The sequence below is a fragment of the Alosa sapidissima genome, chromosome 15 (assembly GCF_018492685.1).
Source record: "Alosa sapidissima isolate fAloSap1 chromosome 15, fAloSap1.pri, whole genome shotgun sequence".
NCBI lineage: Eukaryota > Metazoa > Chordata > Actinopteri > Clupeiformes > Clupeidae > Alosa > Alosa sapidissima.
Window position 1 is genome coordinate 5,583,169 of NC_055971.1, and position 27,797 is coordinate 5,610,965.

Sequence of the window (27,797 nt, forward strand, 5' to 3'; positions counted from 1 at the left end):
GGAAGAATATTTTTTTTTCAGAACCTGTTTGGTGAGGAAGGTCTGGGGATGAGGGCGTTGTCGATCTCTGTTAACAATAAATAGACTTTTATCGACTGACCACGTTTATTGCCCTTAGATACTGCCTGATCAGACGCTTTAAATAAAGGAAACACCGGTGTCAGGTGAGATGACATAGCCTAATGGAAGAGTGAGGACATGGACATCGTTTGGTTATTTTACAAGGAAATTCATCAGAGACGGAAACAGGTAGGCTAAACAGTTTGATTGGCTTTCATTAAACGACTTCATAATCATTCTTATTGGCTTAGTTTTGCCTATTCGTTTTAGTAAAATTCATCTGAGAATTACAAAGAAACAGCAAAATTATAGCCTACAGTTGGCTTGGCTAGCCTACACCTTTGATCTCAGTTAAGGGGAAGTCCGGTATAGGCTAGATGTAGAACATTAGCCTAATATTAATATACCATAGTGAATGGTTTCGCTTCCTGAAACTGAGACTAGGCTAGCCTATTCTTGCTGACATCTGTTTGCTGTTAGCCTATTTTCTCAAGGTGTTCAGGTGTTTACATGTAGCCTAAATCCCCAGGGTCACACGCTACTTAGTAGGCTTATACTTTCCCCGAATAATTAATCTTTTGGGACGTGGGGTGGAGTGGGGTGGTAGTGTGGGGGTCCAACACTTGGATGAAACTATCGTTATAAACTTAAATGATTCACTGGTGTGTTGTTAAGAAAAAAAAACGCCTGTCATTGGTAGGCCTACATCAATGTCATCACAATTAAGCAGAATTCTTTACCTGTCCCTATAGCCCTCAGATAGGCTAGCTACAGCACGATGTGAATGGGGAGAGCCGGGGCCGTTGAAACACTTATTAATTAAATTTTCAAAGCGAGCTAGGTCTTTTTTAGAGTTATAACAGTAAGTTCTCCCATTTATATCATGTTTCTGTAGTGGAAAGTGTAATTTTTACTAGGTTTTTACGTGGGTTAGGCATCCTAATAAGTGCCCATAACGTCCCACAGCCCGCAGTCTCCATAAGATAACACGGGAAAACTCGTTTGGAGACACTTAGAAATGTCCATTCCACTCCATTATAGACAGAATACCAGCTGAGATCATTTGCATTGTTTTTTAATCAGGGCAGCAGTTTTCAGATTACATTACTTACATAGGCCTTAATCCCAAAAGGGTTCTCGACTGTTGTATAAAGAAATGGCTGATCTTTAATGCAATATCTACATTGCCCATTATCAGCAACCATTCATCCAATGTTGAAAAAAACATAATCTTAAAAGGCTAACTGAGAAAACACTGGAGAACCCTTTTGATCAGAACACTCTCAAAATGTGAGAGTGCACTTGCTCAAAAGAGGAACATTGGAAACCGATTTGTTTTGCAAATATCCCAGAAGAGTTCTTGTGAGCAGGTAGGGGAGAACCGGCATAATTGTAACACTTTTTTATTTTTCCAATTCAAACTCGATTTACAGAAAGACGATAGACTTGAGAGCTGTGAAATTTGACCAGGACAGAGTCGTACATGTCTACTCCATGAAAGTTGAAACAGAATTTAAAAAAGACGTTTGTCAATAATTTAACTTAACAGCGACATGTAGGCCTACCTTTGTTACAATCTTGACGCAGCCATAAAAAAGTGCGGTACAGTTGTAACATTATGCATGAATGTAACAGTGCTAAAATCGTGAATCCTATAACATATTTTAACACAAAACACTGCTGGGTTAAACAAAGAGCATCTGTTTTAATATAAAATCAAGAAAAAAAAAGTCCAAATGTATGACTGTTAAAACTAATTTATTGCATTATTGATTAGCCATTGCAGACCATATGTTACGGTGTTATGCTAGCTCACAATAACCTTTAAATATGCTTATTTTGGCCATATCCACTTGATAAAACCAGTAAATATAGTTGATAAACTGCTTATTTCTTACATGTCTGAAGCATTTGGTCCAACAGTGATATTTCAAGTTGCTGTGTTAACTTTAATTGGGTGATGGCGGCACAAAAATCATAATCCATAACTCGCAATGAGAATGTTCGCGCATGCGCGATAAAATCAGTTCATTTTGCCATAGAGACTGGTGTTACAACTGACCCGCACAGGTCACACACACCCGCTCTGTAGTTCTTATGTGGTAGTATGTTTTTTCATAGTAGGCTATATGCTCCTTAATCACATTAAAGATTGCTTAGGTTTCACATATCTCTAGGCAATTGTGTTGATTTGACACTGACTACCATAGACTATAATGGAAAATTGGTTTCTGTTTATACAGTAGGCTATAGGCTATATTAGAGGGTTGGATCTTACCTCCAGGTCTTATGAAATCTAAAAATAAACCAAATCAATATGTCATGAAATAAGCAATAGGCTTCTTGTAAAGGTATTACTTTTACTAGTAATTAGAATGGTATTTCAGTGCACTTCACTTCTAACTTTTGAGAGTTGATCAAAACAGTTCTCTTTTGGATATAATAACAATGAGATATTCTGTAGCCAACTGATTATCAGTTTGTCGCATGTTTACACCTTGTATGTGTGTTGCACAACACATGTTGCACTTGGCGATCACTATGGTAGTGGACCATGATGGTCATAGAAGAAGTGAAGGAGCAGTACCCCCCAATTATGGTGGGGTAATTCGCACTCTGCGTGAAAGCAAGGACGCATAGAAGACGACTAGCTAAATTAGCCTACTATTAAATCCACTTAGCATCATTAGCATGCTGCACATATTTGTTTTTCATATTTATACTTTTTTGATCCCGTGAGGGAAATTTGGTCTCTGCATTTAACCCAATCGGTGAATTAGTGAAACACAAACAGCACACAGTGAACACATAGTGAGGTGAAGCACACACTAAAGGCTTCTACATACCTGACGCACCCGACCGGTAGCGCGACAATGTGACGTCAAAATGACGTAGATCTCTCTGGCGCGCCAGGGTTTTGGCCGTGTAGCGCGAGGTAGCGCACCACTCATTTTTTTTCAGACGAGCGCGACAAGGCGGAAACAGGAAGATGGACTAGTTCGAGGGCAAGCGAGTTGCAGTGTTTTGTTACAATCGTGAATTTTTAATAATTTGCTGGATAAGTTAACAAAGTTACCAGTGAGAGTTGCAACACATGGAATTAAGAGGAAAGAATAGAAACGATTTATTTTCAAACAAAGAATATCTATTAAGGCCTGAACAAAATCTCTTTCCACTTCAGGAAATTACACAAACTGAGCCAGCTGCTAGCTAGCTAGCTAGCTAACTAAACTGTTTAAATTATTAAAATTTCCCTCGGGATGACTAAAGTACCTATCTATATATCCATCTATCTACCTGTGCACACACCTTGGAAACTACATGATAATGATGATGGTAGTTGTGAATAGTAGCAACCAAAGTCTGAAGTACCATCACAGAGGCTAGCTACTGGTGTTTCTTACTGCAGCTTCTTCTGCTGTGTAAGTAGTTAATGTTAGTCTTTTCACAACAGCGACACCTCTGTTCAGGAGAATATTGCAACTAGTGTTGCGACCACCACGCGCGAGTATAAATGGTTACGGCGCTTCTGTGACGTCACATTGTCGCGCTACTGGTCGGGTGCGTCGAGTATGTGGGACGTTTAATCCTGGCGCAGTGAGCTGCCTGCTTCAACGGCGGCGCTCGGGGAGCAGTGAAGGGCACTTCAGCCGCGGCCCACTGGTCGGGGCTCGAACCGGCAACCCTCCGGTTACAAGTCCAGAGTGCTAACCAGTGGGCCACGGCTGCCCCAATACGGCTGTATTATTACCTGTATTATTATATTATGTTATTTAATAAAATGTCTAGCCTCTAAATGTGAGGTTGGTGTATCGTTACAGCCCTGTTAATATAAGATTATAACAGTTATAAGATTTCATTTTTTGCAGTGATGTCACTTCAACCACCACTTAATGACAAACACCAGTGTGAGTAGAGATTCTGTACTTGTCTCTGATAGCCCAAGGCTGTCGGAGTGTTTGCTCTGCAGTGAAAGGTTTGAAATGGTTGCTTGGTTTGAAACCAGGTTGTCCTATTTGCAGAGAAAATGGCCCCTATTTTGCACCCTGACGTAAAACTTGTTTTTCACCCGTTTTCCACTTGTTTTGCACGTCTATTTTTATTTTTACAATGCACCCAGGGGTGTGGTAATTAACAACCTAGGGAGTGGCCTAGCGCATTGTCTAAAAATCGTTATCAAAACATTACAAATTACACAATTACAATGGGAAACATAATTAGAATAAAGACATTACGAAATACAACTCACTATGAGTGGGCTAGTTATTCACCATCATTTGCAAATTGGTAATGACGGTTAAAAGTGATTAGGGAAGAGGCGAGAGACACATATGGAGCACAGCTGAAGAAGCACTGTCATGAGATATAAACAACTCCTCTGCAGGATAAACGTTGTTTTATTCAGTCATTTGAACAACATTACGCTAAGTGTTGCTTTTTCCAGCCTATATTTTCGATGGTAACCCATTGTCAGTCAATAGTGAAAGTAATTTACTTTGTATAACTGTTTTGTCTTTGACTGACACCACAGTGAAGTTAGTTTCACTTAGCCAATGAGTTCAAATAATAGATGAGTGCAAATGCTTGAAGGCTATACTATGCTAGGTTTTAGTAAAGAATAGTGGAATGACTGTTCCATATGGTCTCGCAAGCAGACTCCTTCAAATGTGCTGCTGACTGTCAAAATACCGATGCATTCTTTGACGTCGCTGTTAAAGGGAATGACAGGTCTCATTCTCATTGGTTGATTAAGAAACCTAGGAACACCTTGTTGCGCCATCCGCCCGACGTTTGATAACGAAAACACTCCCAATATGGACTGGACATCCTACTAAATTTGAATAAGCTTTTGACTAGTGACCATGCACTTTAGACTGTCTTAATAGGATGTAATGCTTGTGTTTTTGGGATGTATGCCCTCTGTGGTGCCGCAGGTGCCTCTAAAACCATGTGCTTACATTTTATCCAAAGTGACTTACAGCAAGATAATAACATTCAAGCTACAATGCAGAGGAGACTAGAGGAGACTACTACTGCATCTGTCATTACTGTTACTATACAATACAGTACTATTACTAGAGTCTTACTATGAGGACAAGAGTGTCGGCGTTAGACGTACTAGTCAAAGTGTGACAGCGAGAGTAAGCGGCATAAGAAAGAGGCAGAGGAGAGAAGAGAGGGAATTGCATGGTGTGCATACTAGTCGTGTGATGTTAGAAGCGTAAGAGAGGAGGTATCCTTGGCAGCCAAATTTGCTTGTTTTTAGGACAAATTTGCTTAAGGGGATATTCCACCATTTGGGGAATTACATTCATTTTCCACCTCCCCTTGAGTTAAACAATTGATTTTTACCTTTCTCCAGTTCATCCAGCCATTCTCTGAGTCTGGCGATACCACTTTTAGCTCCAGTCTAGCATTAATCATTGAATCGGATTAGACCATTAGCACTCGCCTGCTAGCATCACGTTTAAAAGTGACTAAGATTTCTGGTAATTTTCCTATTTAAAACGTGTCTCCTCTCAAGTTAGAAAGTGTAATAAGACCAATGGAAAATGAAACGTGGCGATTTTCTAGGCTGATTTGACATGGAACTATACTCTCATTCCACCGTAATAATCAAGGAACACCATGGGTGCAGCGTACCGTACACTAATCCTCAGTGTTTGACTCGTTTGACACGTTTTCAATTTCCTAAAACACATTTTCCAAAACACCACACACAAAAACTAGATGTACCGCAGAGCGGTACAAAATATGACCGCCGCCCAGTCCAGCACATTTTTTCCACAAAAATAAATCACGCTGAAAGCCCTATATGATTCTAACTGTCTCACTAAATTGCATTATCCACCCTCAATTCTCACTGGTATCTGCTAGACAACAAGTACCAAAACATGATTAGTTCATAGATTTCACATGTAAAATTCATTTTATACAACCCCACCCCCATCTTGCCTGTTCATAATTCTGAGAAATTCTTGAATTGTGTGCATGTGTGAGTGTACACGTTTATGTTTATGTGTGTGCACTGTAACAAGATTCTGTGATTTTCACAGCATCACTGCTGTTTTTGAGAAAAATGTGTACTGTATTTGTGAATACAGTATGTTGCTGTAGTTTCGCTATGAATTATGGTCAAAAATGGTCAAACTACAGTAATAAAAACGTGCTGCGAATCATAACACAGTAATAAATCTGACTCTATCAGTTAGCTGACTCTAAACAGAAAATCAGTTTTCTTTTTGCACATAAATACAAAGTTAAGCTCCCAGATAGCAAGGTGACATTGATATTATGTTGATTTTCCATCCAAATCATCATTTTGAAAAGATATTGAAAAGTCATGGATTTATGGTTTACTGGGAAATTTTGACGTGGTGATTGAAACGTGCACCGCGCAACGACGTTTGAACTGTCCGGCGGCGGGAGATCATTTTTAAACAGCAGTTCAGTCAGTCAGACCAACGGTGTTCAGCACTCTGTCAAGTTCGCAGCTCCACCTTAATGGTAAGCAAGCATTTATTTATGTAACGTTAATGTTTCATTGTGAAATTGTACTACATTAAATTCGGGCATGTGTACAGTCTATGTACGTTGTACTGTCTAACTTACAAACTCATCCATGCTTGTTGGATCAACTAAGTAAGTAACGTTAGGCTAGCTATCATAGTTGCTGTTGCTGTGAAGGTGGCATTAACGTTAATGTTTTATCAAAGATCCTTGAATACTAGCTCCGCTTTAACCCTCTCTGGTTTTATGTTACATTAACGTTTTGGCAGTCTCGTTTATATTAGGCCTACTTTAGTTCTCAGTAAGTTACAGTTTATTATATTCATATAATTTATATAAAACATTCGCTAGTAGTGCTAGGCCTAGTATGTTACTGTCACAATGTTAGGCTGAAGATGATGTGCTGCTGGTTAACGTTAACGTGGAGGTTTAGCTGCTACCAGCTAGAGCTAACTTATGTAACGTTAACTCATCGTAATCAGTACATATATCCAAAGATTGTTAAGGCGGAGCAAGATACTTCGTCATAGTTCATGTCTATGGGCGCTAAATGGGGATCGAATCCTGTCTGCATAAAGAGGCGTGTCGATGACGTATTGATGAGCATACGTTGCAACCGGCCAACAGCAGCGGCATAAATAACCGGCGCACACCTGATATAAAGTCGATTTTCTCCAGACTGGAATGCTCAAAAATGCTAAAAATGTACCTGAAATGTTCAGAAGGGTTTGATGATCATGAAAACGTGCCCGAAATTCACATTCCTAACTCTATAGAACCAAGACCTTAGCATATGTGGTAAAATTCTGAGCTATGCCCATAGACTTCAATGGAGCAGTCGCTGCCTCTGTTCTGCATAAAGGGGGATTTTGACCCCCCCTCGTGCGATCCGGGTTCCCGGAAGTGGCTCCTGATGAAATATCTTGCTCCGCCTTAACAATCTTTGATATATCTATGTGTTGCTGCAAGCAAACATCATCAATGAGCTCACCCAGCTGGCTAACGTTAGCAGCTAAATATACCTTGCGAAACTGAGTTAGCAGCTATGCTAACACCATCTTCAGCCTGGCATTTTGACAGTAAACTCAAAAAACATACAGTATACAGTGTTTCCCCTACAGTGTATTTAACAGCGGCGCAGCGCCGCCGCTGGATTTTCAGCGCCGCTGCAACATAATATCACAAGATTCACTTAACACACTGTAAAAGCACAACGGCCAACGTCATCTCGAAATTGTTTTCTGAAAGTCTTGAGTAAGTTAAGTGCATCAAATCCGCACTTAGCCTCTCATTATTCAGGACATATATGCGGCATGATGTGTCAGGTGATTACAAGCCCAAAGACAAGTCTGCAGCCCATATGGCTAGCCTACGTTCTGAACATGGTTACATTGTTTAGCTATCCGACTGATGGGGTCTTGCTCCGCCACAGTGTAGCCTATGGTGTCATCGTTCACTTGTAGGTTACACAATAAATAGCCTACTTATAGGCCTGGTGACAATAAAAAATGATATTAGTTATATTTCATCACGAAGCTGTTTGTATGCCGTGAATTCGCTTGTAGCCTATGCCATATGTTAAGCTTGAGCAATTCCTCTGATCCAAAGCCTGCTTTGACACTAATGTGAAACATGCATCCTCCTCTCCTAGCCTACATCAAATAAAAGAAACCAATTCATGATTACCGAAATGAATTTAACATGGGGGGAAAAAAGTTTGTTGCGATTTAGCCTACTGTTGTGATGCGGTTCTTTCTGCTGATTGGATTTACGTCCGGTGTCGTCAACTCTGAGAACTCTTGCTCCGGCTGACAATTTTATCCAGAGAGCTGATTTCCCAAAGATGAGCCTCCATCAACATTCAACGACAAATTATTAAAACGTAAGTAATGCAATAGAGTAAACCAATGTGCTACAAGGTGTATGGTCTTAACGTTAGTTGTAGCCTAGACTTGTAACGTTAGCGTAGGGCTACATGTAATGTTTGCATGGGAAAGCTAGGCGAACACAGTCTAGGCCTGTTTAAACTTTCTGATAGTTAAAGGAAATATGAGCATATGTTGGCATATACGTATAGCCTAAATTCTGTCCACTTAGCTATAATAGGCTATCACAAACAGACCTTTTCTACGTTTGCGGCATTAGACATAGGAGCCTACATTCTCTTATCAGAAAGACGTGTTCTCATAACTTCAGCGTTCTCTTGACGGTGAGACGAACGGTCGCACTTCAATCAAGTAGCCTAGGTCCTTTTCGAGTTAATTGTGAGTGAGTTGTATGGTAACTGTGGGAGTGATGTAGAAGAAAAGTGAGTATTTACTTTTTTATACGTGGGTTTGTTGTTTTGGGACTGAGAAATAGACTACAAGGAGAGCATCTGGCTACGTGCATGCGTGTCAGCATTAATGGCCCCCCAACAATTCAATTCAATTACCAAAGAGCCTTAGAGATGTTCTTTGAAAAGCCCAGACAAATTAAGTGCTCGCAGATTGGGTGTGGCCTTTGCCATTAAGACAAATTTAAATAAATTGTAAATAATCTTTTTCTGGGTTGTGCCATTTCATTTTTATGAATTGTGCCATAAATTGTGCCTGGGTTGTGCCATCATTTTTAACCAATAATGTAAAAGAAAGCTGAAAATGTCCACAAAATAAATAAATAAATAAATTAAACCCCCCCCCCCCCCCAAGTAATAGCACCGCTGCTGGAAAAATTTCTAGGGGAAACACTGGTGTATATATATAAATGATTATTCTTAAGTTTCACTTGTAAGTAGCCTTCAGTTTCAGTTGAAAATTGTTATCTAACACTGTTTATCTTTTTTTCTTCTATTTCTGCTAGGTGCTGCTTCACTCTGCTACTGGTGGTGGATCAGGCTGACTGCAACCATTGGTCTAACGTTAGGATGCAGCACACGAGAATTTCTAAACGGAAAAAAAGTGAATAAATGTACTTGCTTTTCAAACTGATAACAAGTTGTCAATGGTTATTTATGCAAGTTTGTGTAGCCTAAACCATACCTAGGCCTAGTGAAATTTATCCTGGCTGTAGATAAAGCAGGATATGAATTTCCCAAACTGTATATAATATTACAGCACTAGTATTACTACTGTACTAAGTTACAGTATGATCCATAAGTACTGTGATTAAAAATACGGTAGACAATTCAATACTGTATACAGCACTGGTAGTACTACTGTAGTTTGCATTTACAGTATCAGGCATAGGTACTGTGATTTCATATACAGTAGGTGTACTGTAGAGTGAAATACAGCAACTTGCTGGTTATTTGCTGCCAGCAAGTTGCTGTAAATTTTACGTTAAACTTTTTACAGTGTGGGTGTGTGTGTGTGCGTGCTTGTGTGTTTGCCTGCGTATGTGTGTTTGTGCATGTGCATGCATGCGTACATATGTCTACTGTGTGAGTATGTGTCATACGTATGATTACTGTGAATGTATGTGTGTGCGTGTGTATCTGTTTATGCACATGTGTGCACATGGAATGGGTTAACATGACCCCTGGAGGCAAACATACGGAAAAAATTGGTCATCCTAGGCCCTATGGTTCTCAAGATATTCACAGAAAACTGTGTCTGCCCTACCCTCCTTTCAGGGGGTCCAGTACAACGGGGGGACTACAGATCAAAATGAAAAACGATGGTTCCATGCTATCCATGTGGGGTTACATGCCCACCAAGTTTCATGTACCCCGGTCTTTCAGTGTCCCGGGAATTCATGTTGGTGTACGGTCACTAAATGTACACATAAATTATTTTATTGTAAGGCCCCCCATGAACGAAAGTTCACAAAACTTGGCATGCATTCGGAGGGTGTCATAATGATCCTACACTTTCAATTTCGAGCAGTTTTGACCATGTCAGCCAGAGATATTGTGATGAAAACACCTAATTTTTTGCTTTTTAATTTTTAACTAGGTGGCGCTATAGATGAAATAAGTGGTAATGGGATGGGTTGACATGCCCCCTTAAGACCAACATACAAAAAAAAGGTGGACCTCCTAGGCCCTACGGTTCTCGAGATATTCACAGAAAACTGTCTCCGGCCACCTAAAGGCCAGTGGGTGTATAGTAACATAATTAAGCAATATAGCGCGAGTGAGAGTGGGGTTGGTCATGGATATTCCCATGAGTGTTGTTCGGCCGTAGCCACGAGGCCGGAGGCCGAGTGGCGCAGGCAACAACAGCCGTGGGAATATCCATGACCAATCCCACGATCACGAGTGCTATATTGCTTTTATACAACAATTCTACCACAAACTAAATAATCTGAAAACACCCCATTATTGTTTAAAAATGTTAATTTCGACATCGTTCTTACGCATCAAAAAATAGTTCCCTTTTCAATAGACAGCGTCTTGGTTGCTAGGTAACCAACATTCCAGACCCTTCGTTACGGGTCTTTGTGGTTTACATGTCTTCTTGAAAGAAATGTTGAAATCACATTCATATCTAGGTTTGCTGCATGCATGTTACAAGGACACTGGGCCATGTCATGTAAGGGACATGGTACTGCAAAAAAACGGAAACATAGTCTACATTGCAGAACCACTCAACTTTATTAATGTATAGTGAATAAATGTTACACGACTGTGCACAGCCTGACGTGACGATGCTAGCACGTTAGCAGCGGTTAGCTAATTATGCTAACGTTTGTTATCTACAAGTCTCCTCCAAGTGACAATCATATTATACACAATGCTGGCAATGCTGAGAACAATTAGCATCCTCGTTTATCTTACTTACATTGAGTTGACTGTGTGGCTTAATCCACAGATGTGGTGAAGCACTGTTTCGTTATGGTTTGCTAAGGAGTAACCCATTGCTTGAAATAGTGGAGAGCTGGGTGTCAAATCTTTGCATTGTATCGCGGAGTGATTTATTATTAGCTGTGCTGAGTCTGAGTTGAAATGTCCAGGGATATTCCAACTCATGGAACGTCTCTTGGCCAATCGGAAACAAATAAATAGTTCCATAGATTCCCAATTGTTGTATAAATTAATTTATTGTGTGGCCCCCCATGAACGGAATTCCACAAAACTTGGCATGCATTCAGAGGGTGTCATAATGATCCTACACTTCCAATTTCGTGCAGTTTTGACTATGTTAGGTCACAGATACCTGCGATTACAACACCTCATTTTTACTTTTTTGTGTTTAACTAGGTGGCGCTATACATGAAATGAGTGGTTATGGAATTATTGACATGGCCCCTTGAGATCAACATACAAAAAAAAAATGGTCCTCCTAAACCTTACGGTTCTCGAGATATTCACAGAAAACTGTGTCTGCCCTACCCTCCTTTCGGGGGGTGCAGTCCAGCGGGGGGGCTACAGATCAAAGCGAAAAACGATGGTTCCATGCTATCCATATGGGGTTACATGCCCACCAAGTTTCGTCTACCCCGGTCTTTCAGTGTCCCGGGAATCCTTGACGGAAATTTGGACATGCGAAAAAGAAAAAAAAATCTGACTAAACCTATATGACCGCTTCGCTGCGCGGCGGTCATAATAAGAGGAAGTAACTTTAATTTTTCAAACATAACCTATCAAAATGCCACATTTATTCGCTACTTATTTACACTCAGTCCTAAATGTACAAACACTCTGAACACTATCCGATCATTGCCTTATAGGCATATGAATAGATACTCTATATATAGGTATAGACTCTTTCAATGTTTCTAGAGGATTTATGGTTCAAATGTTCAGAACCAATGCAGATACTTTGAAATTATAATAAATTGGACATTACCGTAATGTTCTACAAAAAGTCACAAAACACGACCACCGCTCAGTCCTACACATTCTCTCAGCAAAAATAAATCAGGCTTGTCAATTTGTCTCCATCTACTCTACATCAACTGATGTGCATGTAAATGAGTGTGTGCATGTTTGAGTTTGCTTTTGTGTACAGTGTGTGTGTGTGTGTGTTTGCTTGAAAGTGTGTTTGTGTGTTATAGGGAGGTAATGATGTGTGTGTGTGTGTGTGTGCATTCGTGTCGGTGTGTGTTTAACTGTGTGTTTGTGCGTGTGTTTGTAAGTGCTTTCAGACATACGTGTAAGACCGGAGGTTCTGCCGATGTTAAACGGTGGGGCCGTATATCTGAACGACATAACCGGTCATATGGAAGTCCGAATTTACCCGGTGTTTATACTACTCCCCCCCTAGTATTTCCTCCGGACATTATGTAAATGTGCTGTGTCTGAACGAAGAGTAGAACATGCGGTTAAAATGCACACCTAGTGAGAGGGCGTGTTGGTGACGTTTCTTTCGTGCGTCCATGTGGTTAGATCTGACTTAAATGCCAGTGTTATGATGGAGTGGCATAGTGCTGTCCAGAAAATCTCCGACCTGGAAAGATGCAGACATCACGGAGCTACTGTCCATGAGGGCAGACAACATTTTGATAGAACACCTGAAGGGAACGTTAGAGACACGTTAGCCTACAACTGCATGGCAAGGACAAACGAATTCAGAAGACTGAATCATCATAAGCAGAAGGTGCTGAAAAGGCAGTAGCCTACAGCGACGTCGTTGACGACAATAACAGGAGTATTTAATAAATTGTTAGCCAACACGGTTTTCTGTTCATTGATAGCCTTTATGACCTGCTGAGCTCGCTGATATTTGCTGAGCATATATGCCTAGAGAAAATGAAAACGAAGAAAACCCAACTTTGTTCCAAGCTCCTTACGTAAATGTGACACATGGGGAGAGGATGCTTTTGGAAAAAATAAACCATGAAAAAACGAACAACTTCACTGTTATTAATGTTAGTATTTTGTTTGTTGCTTAAAAACGTTGTATGATCTTGAAGTCTTGAGTTAGCCTACTGAATTGGCTGGTAGCCTACCATAAAGTTTGTGCATGCTCTCTCCAACGCAAACCAGATTTGGGGTTCTATAGCTAATTCTGGTACATAACGTTGAAAACAGATAAATGTGTTTATTTGAAGCACACATACAAATACTGTAGGCTAGGTCAATTCCAAGTGCGTTTCAACTAGCCTACTTCAAGTATTAGCCTATGCACAATAGATTTCACTTCTTTAGCCTACATAATGCATAGGCTACACTTTACAAAAAGCAGCTGTGACAGGCAGCGGCCGCATATATTCTGCGTCATATCTCGCATCTTGTGAACTCTACAAGCCCCCACACCTCACTCGACAACCACACGGAGATTCTGTAATGTGCGTGTATGTCGTTCACACATACGTCCGTATAAGGTCAGTATTAGGTCCGCAGGTTAGCATCATATCTGAATCATCCGAAGGGTAGGACCTCCGTTTGACAAACCTCCTCATATACTCCGGAGGTTATATCTGAAAGCGCTTTATGTGTGTGTGTGTGTGCTTGCCTGTGTATATGTGTTGTTTGTGTGTGTGTGTGTGTAGGTGTGTGCAAAAATTCACTACTTAAGTATGTGTTTTATGTAGTTTGTAGAGGACTGGTTCAGACACGTCACATAACGTGAAAATGTCACATCCATAACGGTAGTGTTCCCTACATAATGCATTACAAAAATGACGCATAGTTTCAAAAACACACTTTTGTCTCCTTCATACTACATATATCATGGTTTCGGCAGTTTCCTTAAAAATTCAGAGAGTTTGTAGAAAACCTGTAATCTCTCATAAAAGTGCTATTTCATGTCACATCCATAATGCTGATAAAATGCCATGTAAGCTTAGGATGTAAATGATTATAGGAAATTTGAGGATTTGTCAGTATTCAGAGGACAGAGGTTACATTATAAGTTATGCAAATTAATTTCCTTGATACTAATTTTGTCCATGCTCAAGACATTTTGTTAACCATTATATATGAGTCTAACTGTCACATCCATAATGCTGGAACTGCCCCAGCCTTTTGCCACAGGAGCGCCAGTTATCCATTGCTAGTTAACCAATGGAAAATAATTGATCAGATTGTTAAAGGTTATTGACAATGCCTTTGGTGTTGACATAGCTATGAGAGAACACATTTTCTGCCTCTGCTACCAATGCCTATTTGCGAAAGTGAAATAGGCAAAATGAAACTAATTTTTGCCGGTTGGAGAGAAGGGGGTTACGAGACTCGGCCAATGTCTTTTGGGGAGTCGCCAGACAAAAAGTTTAAGAACCACTGGCATACACTACACATTGAGATAAGTGGTTTGGTGAGCCAAAGCCAGAGGAGCATTTACATTAGGCAAAGAGGCACAGGCATTAGAACAGGTCTACAGGCTCACATGCACAAGCTGGATCCCAGAGCCCAGTATACACATTGCTCATGTTATGAATTTGGTTCTGCATGACATCACTGACATTGCAACATTCTTGCATGTTGCAACTTATGTTACTTATTATACGTGTTACTTATGTTATAGTTAATGTACGTGATTATGATAATGATCATCAGAAATATACACACTGTCTCTGACCTCTGTGCCCGACATGAATGACCTCATTACAAGGACCTCTCTTCAAACGAAAATGGTGATGTGGGAGGAAAAGCATATGGTCTTCTTCTGCGCCTGCAGAAAGGATGAGGAAATTGTGAGGAAATAATGAGGAAATTGACAAGCTTTAAAAAGCAAATGCGACTGCGACAGCTTAACAAGTCAAAACTTAATTCAAATGTGAAGCAGGTTGTCGAGCTATCACTGAAGATCTGGAGTTGTGGTATTTAACATGTACAGGTTTTATTTCTGACATATTTCTTAGTGTCTATTGTTTAAACCCCCTCATTCCAAACCTACTAGGTTAGCCTATGCACTATCTATGTACTGTACTAGCTCTGTGTTCATGGACTGGCCACCTTTCTTTTAGAATAGAATAGAATAGAATACGTTTTATTGTCATTGGACAGCAGCTGTCCAACAAAATATTTCCGCAACTCACTCTCAGTGGTACACAAATAAAATTGCATTTTTTTTGTAAGAAAAAAGCTTTCAAAGATACATATAATTAACTATATGTTGTCAAAACCCACCACTACACAAATATGTTGTCAAAAAAAGGTCACTAAGTGTTTTCTCTCAGATTTGCATCTAATAAACCAAGTGTTATTGAAGGTGCTCTAAGTGATGTTAAACAGTTTCTAAGCTAACATACACTGCAAAAACTGCTTATCTAATAAAATCTAACCAAGTTTTATTAATCTTATATCAAGATCAAAAAATATAGTGGGTTTTCAGTATAAAGAGACAGCGCTTTCTTGTAAAATCATTTGATTTAAAAACAAGCAAATTTGTCTGCCAGTGCGTTGAATAAATCTGTCTTGATAAGACTCCTTAAAATAAGTCTTCTTAAATTAAGTTAAAATTAACTTTCAAGAGAGTGCTAGGTAAGTCTGTTCATACTAAAAACAATACCAAATAGATTTTTTATTCTTAAAGGCACACTATGAAAGATTTTTACCTTTACAAAGCCAATTTGATGGTAAACAAACTTGTAATAGGCGGATCGTTCACTTAGCATAGCTATACAGCATAGACATAGTGAGTCCCTAGCGAGAAAACCAGCCATGCAACTTCCAAGCGGCGCCCCGCCAAATCTCGTGAGAATCGTGAAACATTACGTTGTCAGTAGATATACAAAATGGGACCCACTGTAGCTCTTTGGAGATTTTGGAGTTTTTGCCTGTTGTTAATCCTTCACCTCCACAACAAAAGCATTTGCATTGTGTACAGGGGGGATAAGTCGTGAGAAGTTTGGTATTTACAATAGCAGAGTAACATAAAAATATCGCGACTCAGAGGGAGCTCTACAGTCGCCAAAAATACCTAAATCTGCATAGTATACCATTAATATAAAATTAATAACACTTGGTTAGATTTTATTTTTTGCAGTGCAAGGCAATCACCTCAAGTAGGAGTATAGTCAGGGCCGGTTCTAGCCTACTACATTTGGGTGGGCTGGTAGAAATTTTGGGTGGGCAATCATAGCAAAGCGGTCAAATTGGATAAAAATTGACTTAAACACAAAACACAAACACAACAGGGAGAGGCAGTACGGTATTTCATGTATTTATAATAAGTATTTCAAATACAAAACAGTATGTCATTTTTATTTTATTTTGTTGAAGAAAATGGCTTCGTATTTTGTATCAAAATACTTTATAGGTGTGTTTTGCCAAATATATCCTTGATAAAACCAATGTCAAGTTGCAGTTTTTCCATGCAGTTTTGCCAACTTGAAAAAGGATTGACTCTTCAATCTTTTACTTTTTCTTTTAATGTCAGCAGCTTATTTCCAGGGTTTTGCAGTTTAGCAGCGATTTGTTTCCACAAGGTGAAAAACCTTTAAATAGAAACAGAAAACAAAGAAAATAGATATAAGCTAATGCAGTAGGCTACAATACACATCACCAGTAGTAGACAAATACACTCACAATGCACAGATCATAAAATCTAGAATATAGAAAAATATAGAAAAATATACATCTGATATTAAAATACACAGGGCAATTCACCAATGTATATTGCACAAGCCCATCAGCAGTAGCCTACCTTTACCCGATAATCCAGCAATTTCACCCATCATGCTCTCACCATGCTTTATAAAAACAAAAATGCAATTTAGTCATTAACAAAAATAAACAATTTATATTAACACCGTAGTGCGTTCACTAGACAAATATTCACATTAGCGGATAGCAGTTGCAAACACATTGACTTGACCAAACTATTCTGGTAGCATGAGCAGCAATATGAAACAGGCAAGGTTCAGTCTCTTACCGACTGCCCTTCCAGTCTTAGTAGAAAGTCAGTACTGCACGATATTCCACGGACTGTCCGCACTTACTTTTGGTGATGTGATGATATCAAATAATGAATGCAGCCTCTGACTGTGTTGACTTAGTAATTAGTATTGTTGTGAGCAGAATATTGAGATTCAGAAAGATGATCCAGAAAGATGAGTAATGTGTAGGTTGCTCACACACACACCAACCTCAAGTTTATTGAGAACTTTAAAGGAGAAATCCTGACGATTTTTACATGGATCTTGATCGCTAGACGTCGCCAAGTGCTGTCAATAGGAAAAAAACGACCAAAATCGTATCTACCAAACTGGACTGCAGTTAATGGCCAGTACTCCCAGTCAGCTACAATGCTAGGTCTGGGGGCATCATCTAAACATGCTTTTTTGACTCTTAGATAAAAGCTGTTGCTCTCAAACACTGTCCTTAATCAACAGAGTCAGTGTACTGATGAAGGAATAGATTAGATAGATAATGGAAGGTTTGCAAAGTGATATCATGCTCCTTTTAAAGAGCATTTTAGTATTTTTTTGATACAGTATAAGTGTAAGTATAAGTATATACTCTTTTGATCCTGTGAGGGAAATTTGGTCTCTGCATTTATTTAATGATTGATGGCAGAGTTGCAACGGTTTGTCTTGAATTCCCTGCTACTTGAAAACAAATAAGATGGATGTTGCTGTTGGCGAACAGTCTGACACGAGTTAAGCTTTTATTAAGTTGGCAAACGTTTGAACTAGCCAACTAGCTCCACTGGTGGGAAACGCATGGGACTCATTGCGCTGCTGCTGTCCTATTGCGTGCAGAGGTAATTTGAAAGACAACTTATTATCCCGCCCCTCGGACTGAGCACTGCGAACGGTGAGTGCCCAGACCCTACATTTTAATGTGGGTCTGGCTCGTCAGGCTAGGCCATGGCTGCACCAATGATACATGGTGTGGCTATGTATTTTGTAGATTTGTTTTTTATACACTTAAAATTAGGGTGTTTGATATTTTATTTTAAAATACATTTTGATGTATTTCAGCCCATCTCTGCCAACAGCTAGAGTAGCCAGGCAGCTACAGCGCTACACTCTGGGAGCATATTTAAAACCATGCCCCCATAGCATAGCACTGTATAGCTAGCTACCTGGCAGACAGTCAGTATAATTACCCAACCCAATTTTGAACCCAGGTTCAAGGTAGGAGCAAAGTTCTAGTCAGAGCCAGTAAGTGCTCTGTCCATCCACTACACAACACTTTTCTCTCTCCCTCTCCCAAACAAAAATGATGTAGGCATTTCAATAAAACAGCCTTTCAAGGTTGACTAATGATCAATAACACAAAAACATCCAAATGGACAGCATTTACACTATCTTGTAAGGCTATACTTACATTGTAATGTTATCCAATCTGCATGTGGTACCACGTGATATAATTTGGGATGGGGATTCAGTTCACAGTGTTTTCACAACATAAAGGAGAGCAGCTAATTCAGCAGTATTCTAGCAAGTTTACACAAGCCTTGTAGTTCATTCACACCTAAAGGAAAAAAGAGAATGCTGAATTAATTTTCCAAGACAAGACAAGATTTTCCAGGACAGGACCCTACACCATTTCTGTCATCAATCTGTCATTTCCTGGAAAGATCACCGGTCACCAGTCAAGTCACCGGTTTTTCAGGTTTTTCAGGTTTTTCCAGTTAACCGCGAGTTTCTGTTTGTCTAGAAACCTGACAGAATATCACACACATCAAAGTTGCTTGGATGTTGCAACATGCAGTCGGTAGAGTCTGTGTCCTACATATACATTCTAAAACGTGCTGATTATATGTGACAACTGTTTTCAGAACCAGTTTCTGAAAATCCCCTTCATACAATTTATGGTTTTACTGCCATATAATTCTTTGGTTATCCAGCTAACTGTGCTTTATATTGAAATGGAACATTCTGTATATGTTGGGGCAATTAAAATGGCAACAAATATTTAAAAGGGGACTGAACAATTCTGGTCACTCATACCGACCGTGAGCCTTTTGAGGAATCTTCATAACTGATGCTGCTTATATTCTGCTCCAACTATATGGAACTAGCCATTGCCACAGGTGCACAGCAAAGTCCTTTAGTGTGACTGTTCTACAACATTCCTATATCATTTTACAGGATTATATGATTGATAAAAAGAAATGCAGACTGCATATAAAAATACTATTTAATAATGATAATAATAACAGTAGTATAGCCTAACATGTTAATGTATTAACCTTCAATACATAGCCTAATGTGTTAATGTATTAACCTTCAATATATAATCTGAAATCTGAATAGAAAAGCATCAAGTGTTTAAGACATTTTCTTACAGCAGAAGATGATCAGGAATCTGTCAGCAGGGGGAGGCAGAGATGCACCTATAGCACATAATCAAGAAAACCATGTCTATACTATATACCATACATGCTTACCAACACATTAGCAGACTTAAAGATCCTTTAAGTGATAAATACATAAGTCAGATAGTGTTTCTCTGTATCTCAGACCAGTGAGGGAGGGGTGGGTAGTAGTAGAAGAGGAGGTCATTGTGATCTGTCACTTTTGTGAATAATGATTTCACTGCTTCTATGAGCAACTGGCCCAAGAGTCAGAGGCGTTGTCTGAGTAGCTTTCAGAGGATCAAGAGCTGACATCCTGTCACAATTCATGAAACAGCGAAAAAATACTATAGTGAATAAAGAAACAGGAAATGACTAATGTAGGGCCGTTCCAGCGTTATGGATGTGACAATTGGACTCATTTTGGTAAACAAAATGCCTTAGAGTGGGGGCAAAATTAGTATCAGTGAATTCATTTGCATAACTTTTAATGCAACCTCTGTCCTCTGAATACTGAAAAATCCTCAAATTTCATATAATCAATTTCATCCTAAGAATACAAGGCATTTTATCAGCTTTTTCTACAAAGGTTTTCTACAAACTCTGTGAATTTTAAAAGAAACTGCCGAAACTATGATATATGTACCATGAAGGAGACTTGAATGAACACAAAAAGTGTGTTTTTGAAACTATGCGTCATTTTCGTAATGCATTATGTGACGGTTTCACGTTATGGATGTGACGTGTCTGAACCAGTCCTCGACAAACTACATAAAACACATAATTAAGTAGTGAATTTTGATATGAAACAATTGAAATGGTAATCATGAAAAACTAGCGATGAAAATATTGCTTCCTCAGTGCCCACTAAGATCCACAGGAAGAATCAGGACAACAAGTCATTTAAAATATAAAAAAGAAATTTATTTTTTTCTTTTACCGTCATCAATTTTGGTCAGTGATTCCCGGGTTACTGAAACATCAGGGAACATGAAACTTGGTGGCCACTCCCCTAAATAACTAGCCCTACCTGAACCGTTGCACCCAAGATGACAAAATATTTATGGTATGTTAGTCTCAAGAGCCCGCATGAACCTAACCCATACCCACTCATTTGTGATTTGCACACATAAAGTTATGGAGTGAGAATTGTCTCAAAATGATTTAAATATATATAAAAGGATATATATACATATACATACATTTATAAATATCCAAATACAAAATACAAATATAAAAATGTGACATACAAATAAATAAACAAATTTACATAAATAAACGTGTCTTTGTAAATATATTTTCGAGATTTGAAAATAAATATGCTTGACTTTGTATGTGGAATCTGCATTTGTGAATCTCCTTTTTGCTTTTATGTCAATGACGTAATTTTGAGACATTCCTACTGCACACCAAGATCCACAAATAAATACCACTCGGATCTTGGTGTGCAGTAGGAATGTCTCAAAATTACGTCATCGACATAAAAGCAAAAAGGAGATTCACAAATGCAGATTCCACATACAAAGTCAAGCATATTTATTTTCAAATCTCGAAAATATATTTACAAAGACACGTTTATTTATGTAAATTTGTTTATTTATTTGTATGTCACATTTTTATATTTGTATTTTGTATTTGGATATTTATACATGTATGTATATGTATATATATCCTTTTATATATATTTAAATAATTTTGAGACAATTCTCACTCCATATTAAGTACATGCACGCGCATGTGCACACATGCACATGCACACACACGCACATGCGCACACACACACACACACACGCACGCACAGTTGCACACATACAGACAGGCAAGCACACACACACACACACGCACGCACAGTCGCACACATACAGACAGGCAAGCACACACACACATAAACACATACAGACAGGCAAGCACACACACACACAAACACCCACCCACATGAATGCAGACACATAAACACACACACACAGGCACGCATACGCATGTGGGCATGCAAACACATACGCACACACACACACACAAATACAGGCACGCATATGCACATGCACACACACAGACACACACACACACACACACACACACACACACTTTTATAAACAAAAGCAAACTCACATATGCACACACTCATTTACATGCACATGAGTTGCAGGAGTAGGAGATGGAGACAAATTGACAAGCGTGATTTATTTTTGCGAAGAGAATATGCAGGACTGAGAGGCGGTCATATTTTGTACCGCTATGCGGTACATCTAGTTCAATGCTGGCCTTACTCATGTTACTCTGAGGGTATTAGCAAAGATCCTTGATTACTAGCTCCGCTTTAACCCTCTCTGGTATTAGCTACAGAGGACCTGACACTTCAAATGCTGTCATATCGCGTCACATTTCAAATTAAACTGTGTTAAGCAGACGTGAACGGCAGGCTGAACAGATCTGCAACAGAAGGAGGTTGCTATGATAGATAGATAGATAGATAGATAGATAGATAGATACTTTATTGATCCCCAGGGGAAATTCAAGGTCTCAGCAGCAGCATACATACAACACAAACACATTCTTTAACAGCAGAAAGAGTAAAGTATATAATATAAAAACACAACTAAGCAGTAAGGACAGTAGAAGATAAAGAATATACTAAATATACTAAAATACAAATTATACTAACACTTAATACAATATATAAAAATATGCTAAAATACAAATTACAAAAATACAAATTATACTAACACTTAATCTAAACCAATTCTAAAAACAGTATCCACATAGTGGTGATTAATAAATCAGAGGCGCTTGCAATGACTGATGTTAACTCCAGCTGCAAAGTCAGCCATCTTCACCAGCTAACACGATAATCCAGTTACTGTACAACATTAGTATCACAGTTACAGGAAGATAATCGCTCAGATTTTCGTTATTAGGCCACTTGAAAATAGGCTATGGCTAGGCTAATCACTGGAGGTATTTTATTATTATGTTTGTTTTGCTAATGGTTAGGCAAGGCCTCCCTGTGGTTTTGATCAACCTAATAATCTTTGAAATGTCAGTTGTAAACACTAAGTTGAAATGCGTTGAAACTGACATGCCACCATAACAGACGTTTTTATCGGCTTTGAGGTATAATAAAGTCCCCAGTCTTGTAAATTCACATTATGTAACATCCATAACGTCACATCCATAACGCACCATTAAAGGTTTTAAAAGTAAGAAAGGGGCACAATTTGGTCATCACACTTTACATTGATATAAATCAGCTTTGCACAGACACTATGGACATTGTCGCATCAACACTGTATGTGTAGCATAAACTTTTCCTATAAAACGTTATGGATGTGACATGGCCATGGAACTTGCTGACTTAAAAACAAAAGCCTTACAAATGTAAGGAGTTGTGCTCTTAAAGGAGAATTCCGGTGTGATATTGACCTAAAGTGTATCGAAACATGATACCGAGTGTGAACGTATGTCTCATAGCCCATCTCGGCTTGTCCCCTGCACTCCAAAATCTGGCGCTAGTTAGCCGATGCTACCAACATCTTTTTCAATAGTGGTGCTTCGGCATCGGGCTAGCCATGCAAATAAATCACTGTTTTACACCCATTTACGAGGCTCAATGTATCTCCACACTTCATTGGTAGACTTCCGAGGGCCCTGACATTTAAAACGAGACATTGAGAACTTTGAAAAAGCACTGGTAGTTTACTTACAAGACGATTTATACAGACAGTATCTTCACGAAGTTTAGCGTTTGCAGCCATCTTGAATTTAGTCACGATAAGTCGAGCAACGAGTAAGAATGAACAGGTATGATAAGGGATCAGATTCCAAAAATAATTCAGTGGAAATGCATGGATTCCAGTTGCTGCTACTGGAAGAAACTGGAATCCATGCATTTCCACTGAATTATTTTTGGAATCTGATCCCTTATCATACCTGTTCATTCTTACTCGTTGCTCGACTTATCGTGACTAAATTCAAGATGGCTGCAAATGTTAAACTTCGTGAAGATACTGTCTGTATAAATCGTCTTGTAAGTAAACTACCAGTGCTTTTTCAAAGTTCTCAATGTCTCGTTTTAAATGTCAGGGCCCTAGGAAGTCTACCAATGAAGTGTGGAGATACATTGAGCCTCGTAAATGGGTGTAAAACAGTGATTTATTTGCATGGCTAGCCCGATGCCGAAGCACCACTACTGAAAAAGTTGTTGGTAGCATCGGCTAACTAGCGCCAGATTTTGGAGTGCAGGGGACAAGTCGAGATGGGCTATGAGACATATGTTCACACTCGGTATCATGTTTCAATACACTTTAGGTCAATATCACACCGGAATTCTCCTTTAAAGGCAAGCCGAGCATAGACATTGCTCTACCATTCCCTTGTCAATCTGGAATTTGTCAAATGACACAATTTGTTTGAACATTGGGTCCATTTATCCACTTTTGAAATATGTATAATATTACCATGTAAAAAAAGTTGTTTCTGTATGGTTGCACACCATATTTATGATGTAAAAAGAGTGTCATTCTCCATCAAATTCAATCAGATCAGTTACAAACAATAACATATAGACCTAAATGAAGATTTTAACAACAGTTCTATTTGCGTATGCACAACTTTTTTTTCCATGGTAAGGATGACCTTTGCATGGAATTGCCCTGTAACTATGTGTCACATACTGTGTGGGTTGTATCGTAGGTGAACCTCTAAACAGCTGTTAGGTGTTGTTGGCTGGTCTGGGTCAAGCCATTACTGGTACAGGTAATGGCCCATTAGTCTTGAATGTCTTTTAACATGTTAGGATAGTGAGCATTTCACAAAGCAGACCTTTCCCAACATAATACACATGGGTCTCCCAGATATTTGTGTATACCCTCCCAACCAATAAGAATAGAATGAAAATGTTCTTCTGTTTTGAAAACAGTGTTTGCTCCTTGTAAACAGACTTTGGACTTATTCCACACACTTCCACAGGGATTATAATCTTGACAGAAGTAGTGCAATTTCCTTAACATCTAAAGGGTATGAGCCCTCAGCTGGCACTAGGGAGTGACACGGGTGCTCTTGCTCCAGCCTCTGAGTTTGCATTCAGTTTTACATGAAACCAGTGACACCAGAGCATGCACTGGTATTTGTTTAGAACAACATTTTGAGAAGAAAAACAATGTTACTTTGGTGAAGCTAACAGCAACAAACTTTGAGAACTATTGTGTATTTTCTTTTTTTCTCTAACAGATGGATCTGACAGCCTGCAGAATCAAGAAGGATATCAATGACAAATGACCAGCCACTTTTTCATAACACTGCATATCAAGATTCGTTGTGTGTAATACTCTGGACTTTGTCTTGGAACGCTGGACTGGAGAGCTCCTTCATCTTACTTTTACAGCTTTGTGTCTCGAACATATACAGTTTAACACTGCAGTGGACACTGAATCACCCTGACATCTGTATTTGAAAGTCTACAAAATGAAAGGTCATAGCAGAGCATTTGCTGCTACACTAGTGATTTGTTCATGTCTTATATTTATCTACTCAAACTTGAACCAGGAGGTGCCTGTTCCTCCCTGTGTCTTACCAAATATTCCTGTGAGGTTTGTCTCTGGTCACCCAAGTGGCACACCTGTTATAGTAGATGGAAAAATAAACAGAAGTCAACTTCCTCATGTGAGGATATCCACAGTCCACCTTTCCCCTGCATTTAGAAATGATATTCCAATGAGTAGTGCATTCTGGAACAGAAAGTTTTACTCTGGTCTCAAAAAGTTGGATAAGGCAGGAAATCTCTTACAACCTGAGATCAGCAGCAACGGTACACCACAGAGTACAGAATACCTGCAAACAAACATAGCAGATTTCAATAAATACCCATCCATCCATCAGGATTTTTTGCGCAGCATGCATTTTCGCAGTCCTGATATTCTCATCAATCAGCCCAACAAGTGCACCTCTAATGGCAAACCTGACAATGTGACTCTTCTCTTTGCCATTAAGTCTAGTGCACAGAATTTTGCACAACGACAAACTATTAGGCAGACTTGGGGGCAAGAAGGATTTTATGAAGATGGTCTGCTGGTACGAACAATTTTTATCTTGGGCAACTCTTCCTCGGACGATCCGGATCTCGAAAAGCTCTTGTCCATCGAAGCGCAGGAGTTTGGTGATTTGCTTGTCTGGGACTTTAAGGATACATTTTTCAACCTCACTCTAAAGGAACATGTATTTTACAAATGGTCCATCCTACACTGTCCTCAGGTCTCCTTTATTTTCAAGGGTGATGATGACATTTTTGTTAATACAAAAGCGCTTCTTAAATACCTTAAGTCACTGCAGCCAGGCAATATGTCAAAACTGTATCTTGGCCAAATAATAATGCAAGCCTCCCCCCTGCGTGACCCTAAGATAAAATACTATGTCCCACACTCCTTCTATGATGGACCCTATCCACCCTATGCTGGTGGTGGTGGCTTTGTCTTCTCTGGGGCTCTGCTAGAGTCCCTCTACAGTATGACCTGGTACATCCCCTTTTTTCCCATCGATGATGTCTACACAGGGATGTGTTTCCAAGCTCTTGGTATAGCTCCAGAGAAACATAATGGGTTCAGGACCTTTGACATCATGGAGAAGGATCGGGAGGATCCATGTGTGCACAAAGATCTGCTTGTGGTGCATCGGAAAAGTCCACAGCAAACTCTACGGTTGTGGCGGAAATTAGAGAGCCCTCTCCTCACTTGCTAAAGCAAATCCCTATCCTAAACATATCATGGGAACTTTACTAAAATGGTGTAGAATTCTTTCAGAATTTATGTTTTTTTATTATTATTATTATTAAAAAGGCCACATCCTTTTTTGTGGATATTTGGATATTAAAAAAACTAAATGTAATGATTATAGGTCAAATCATTCTTTTCATTTGGACTACAGTACAATCCAGGCCAAGCTGTAGAGCCGGAGCTGATTTTGAATGTTAATGTGTGAGATGTTTTTATCAAGCAGAATTAAACGTTTGCTATGGATCAGAGTTTTACCAAAGTCCTTTTAGGCAAGTCCCTCCACTCGGCGTCCATATTGCAATGCTTTTTGGGCACTCATCGGGCATCCTACTCGGCAGAAATGCGCGTGTGCAAGGCTTCACGACACCAATCTTGCTCCAGCAGCGAGTTCACAACACATGATTGGCACGATGTCTTCACAACACACCATATGATTGGCTCAATGTATTCACATCACACCACATGATTGGCTCAATGTATTCACATGTCGACGTTTTGCCAAGGAAGGGGTGGAATATGTGTAGACAACGGCCATATTGGCGTTACAAACTAGCCCCATGCATTTCTATGGAGGATTTTTTGAGTGTTGTGTCTCCTCATTAGAAAGTCTCTGGTTTTACAGTGTTGGCCAGACATTTTCCGTATGGCACCACCTGGTGCATTCAGGGAGCAATGTAAGCACAAGTATCTAGATGATTTTCTGAATGTGTGTTTGGAAATTCTCATGATCTCTTGGATTTTATTTTGTATAGATTCTTTATTTTGAGTGCTTTTTGTCTTTCTGTTTGTTGCATGATTTATGGCACTTCCACCAATCCTTACCTGTGTTATTTATACTTTGGCCCAATCTCGATGCATGTCCACACCCACAGGCTCAGAGACTTTGATGTGCCTCCCCATTGAGTCCTTGAGGTTTGGGCTGTCCCACTGTCAAATCGTCAAGTGGATGAAGGCACTCTTGCTTTTGCGCCCTTATTGCCCATGTGAGCTGAAGCATAATGCTACGGTGATAGTGCTGGTTCAGTAGCTATGTTTTTACAGGAAAGATTGAGCATTTTAAATTTCATTCGGACATCTACAAGAGGCCAATGAAGAGTGACTAGAGGAGTGACTTGGGTCTTCTTCATTCTAATGGCCACATTTGGAACCTATAACGGTCTCACTCTCACTACACCAGTTGGCCCATTAACATTGCAACATGTAATAACATTGCATTTTAATAGTCTGGTTTAGAAATAACAGACCAGAAATCCAGAAGGAGTTGTTGTCTATTTGAAATTGAAATTGAGTGACAGGAAGTGAGTGGGAGAGGGAGATGTAGTGGGATCGGGAAATGACCGCAGGTCGG

At 39.4% G+C, this 27,797-nt stretch overlaps 1 protein-coding gene and 1 long non-coding RNA gene across 2 annotated transcripts; one reads left to right on the forward strand and one right to left on the reverse strand.

Annotated features, from left to right (window-relative positions):
* Positions 1-26,776, forward strand: b3gnt2l (UDP-GlcNAc:betaGal beta-1,3-N-acetylglucosaminyltransferase 2, like). The gene is made up of 2 exons (XM_042064143.1): positions 1-249; positions 24,912-26,776. The coding sequence occupies exon 2, from the start codon at positions 25,146-25,148 to the stop codon at positions 26,412-26,414; it is 1,269 nt and encodes a 422-aa protein (XP_041920077.1). The 5' UTR covers positions 1-249; positions 24,912-25,145; the 3' UTR covers positions 26,415-26,776.
* Positions 16,802-18,781, reverse strand: LOC121684194. The gene is made up of 3 exons (XR_006023059.1): positions 18,713-18,781; positions 17,085-17,130; positions 16,802-16,875 (listed from the first exon to the last, which is right to left on the reverse strand). It is a non-coding gene; the product is annotated as an uncharacterized LOC121684194 (long non-coding RNA).
* Positions 26,777-27,797: the final 1,021 nt, after the last annotated feature.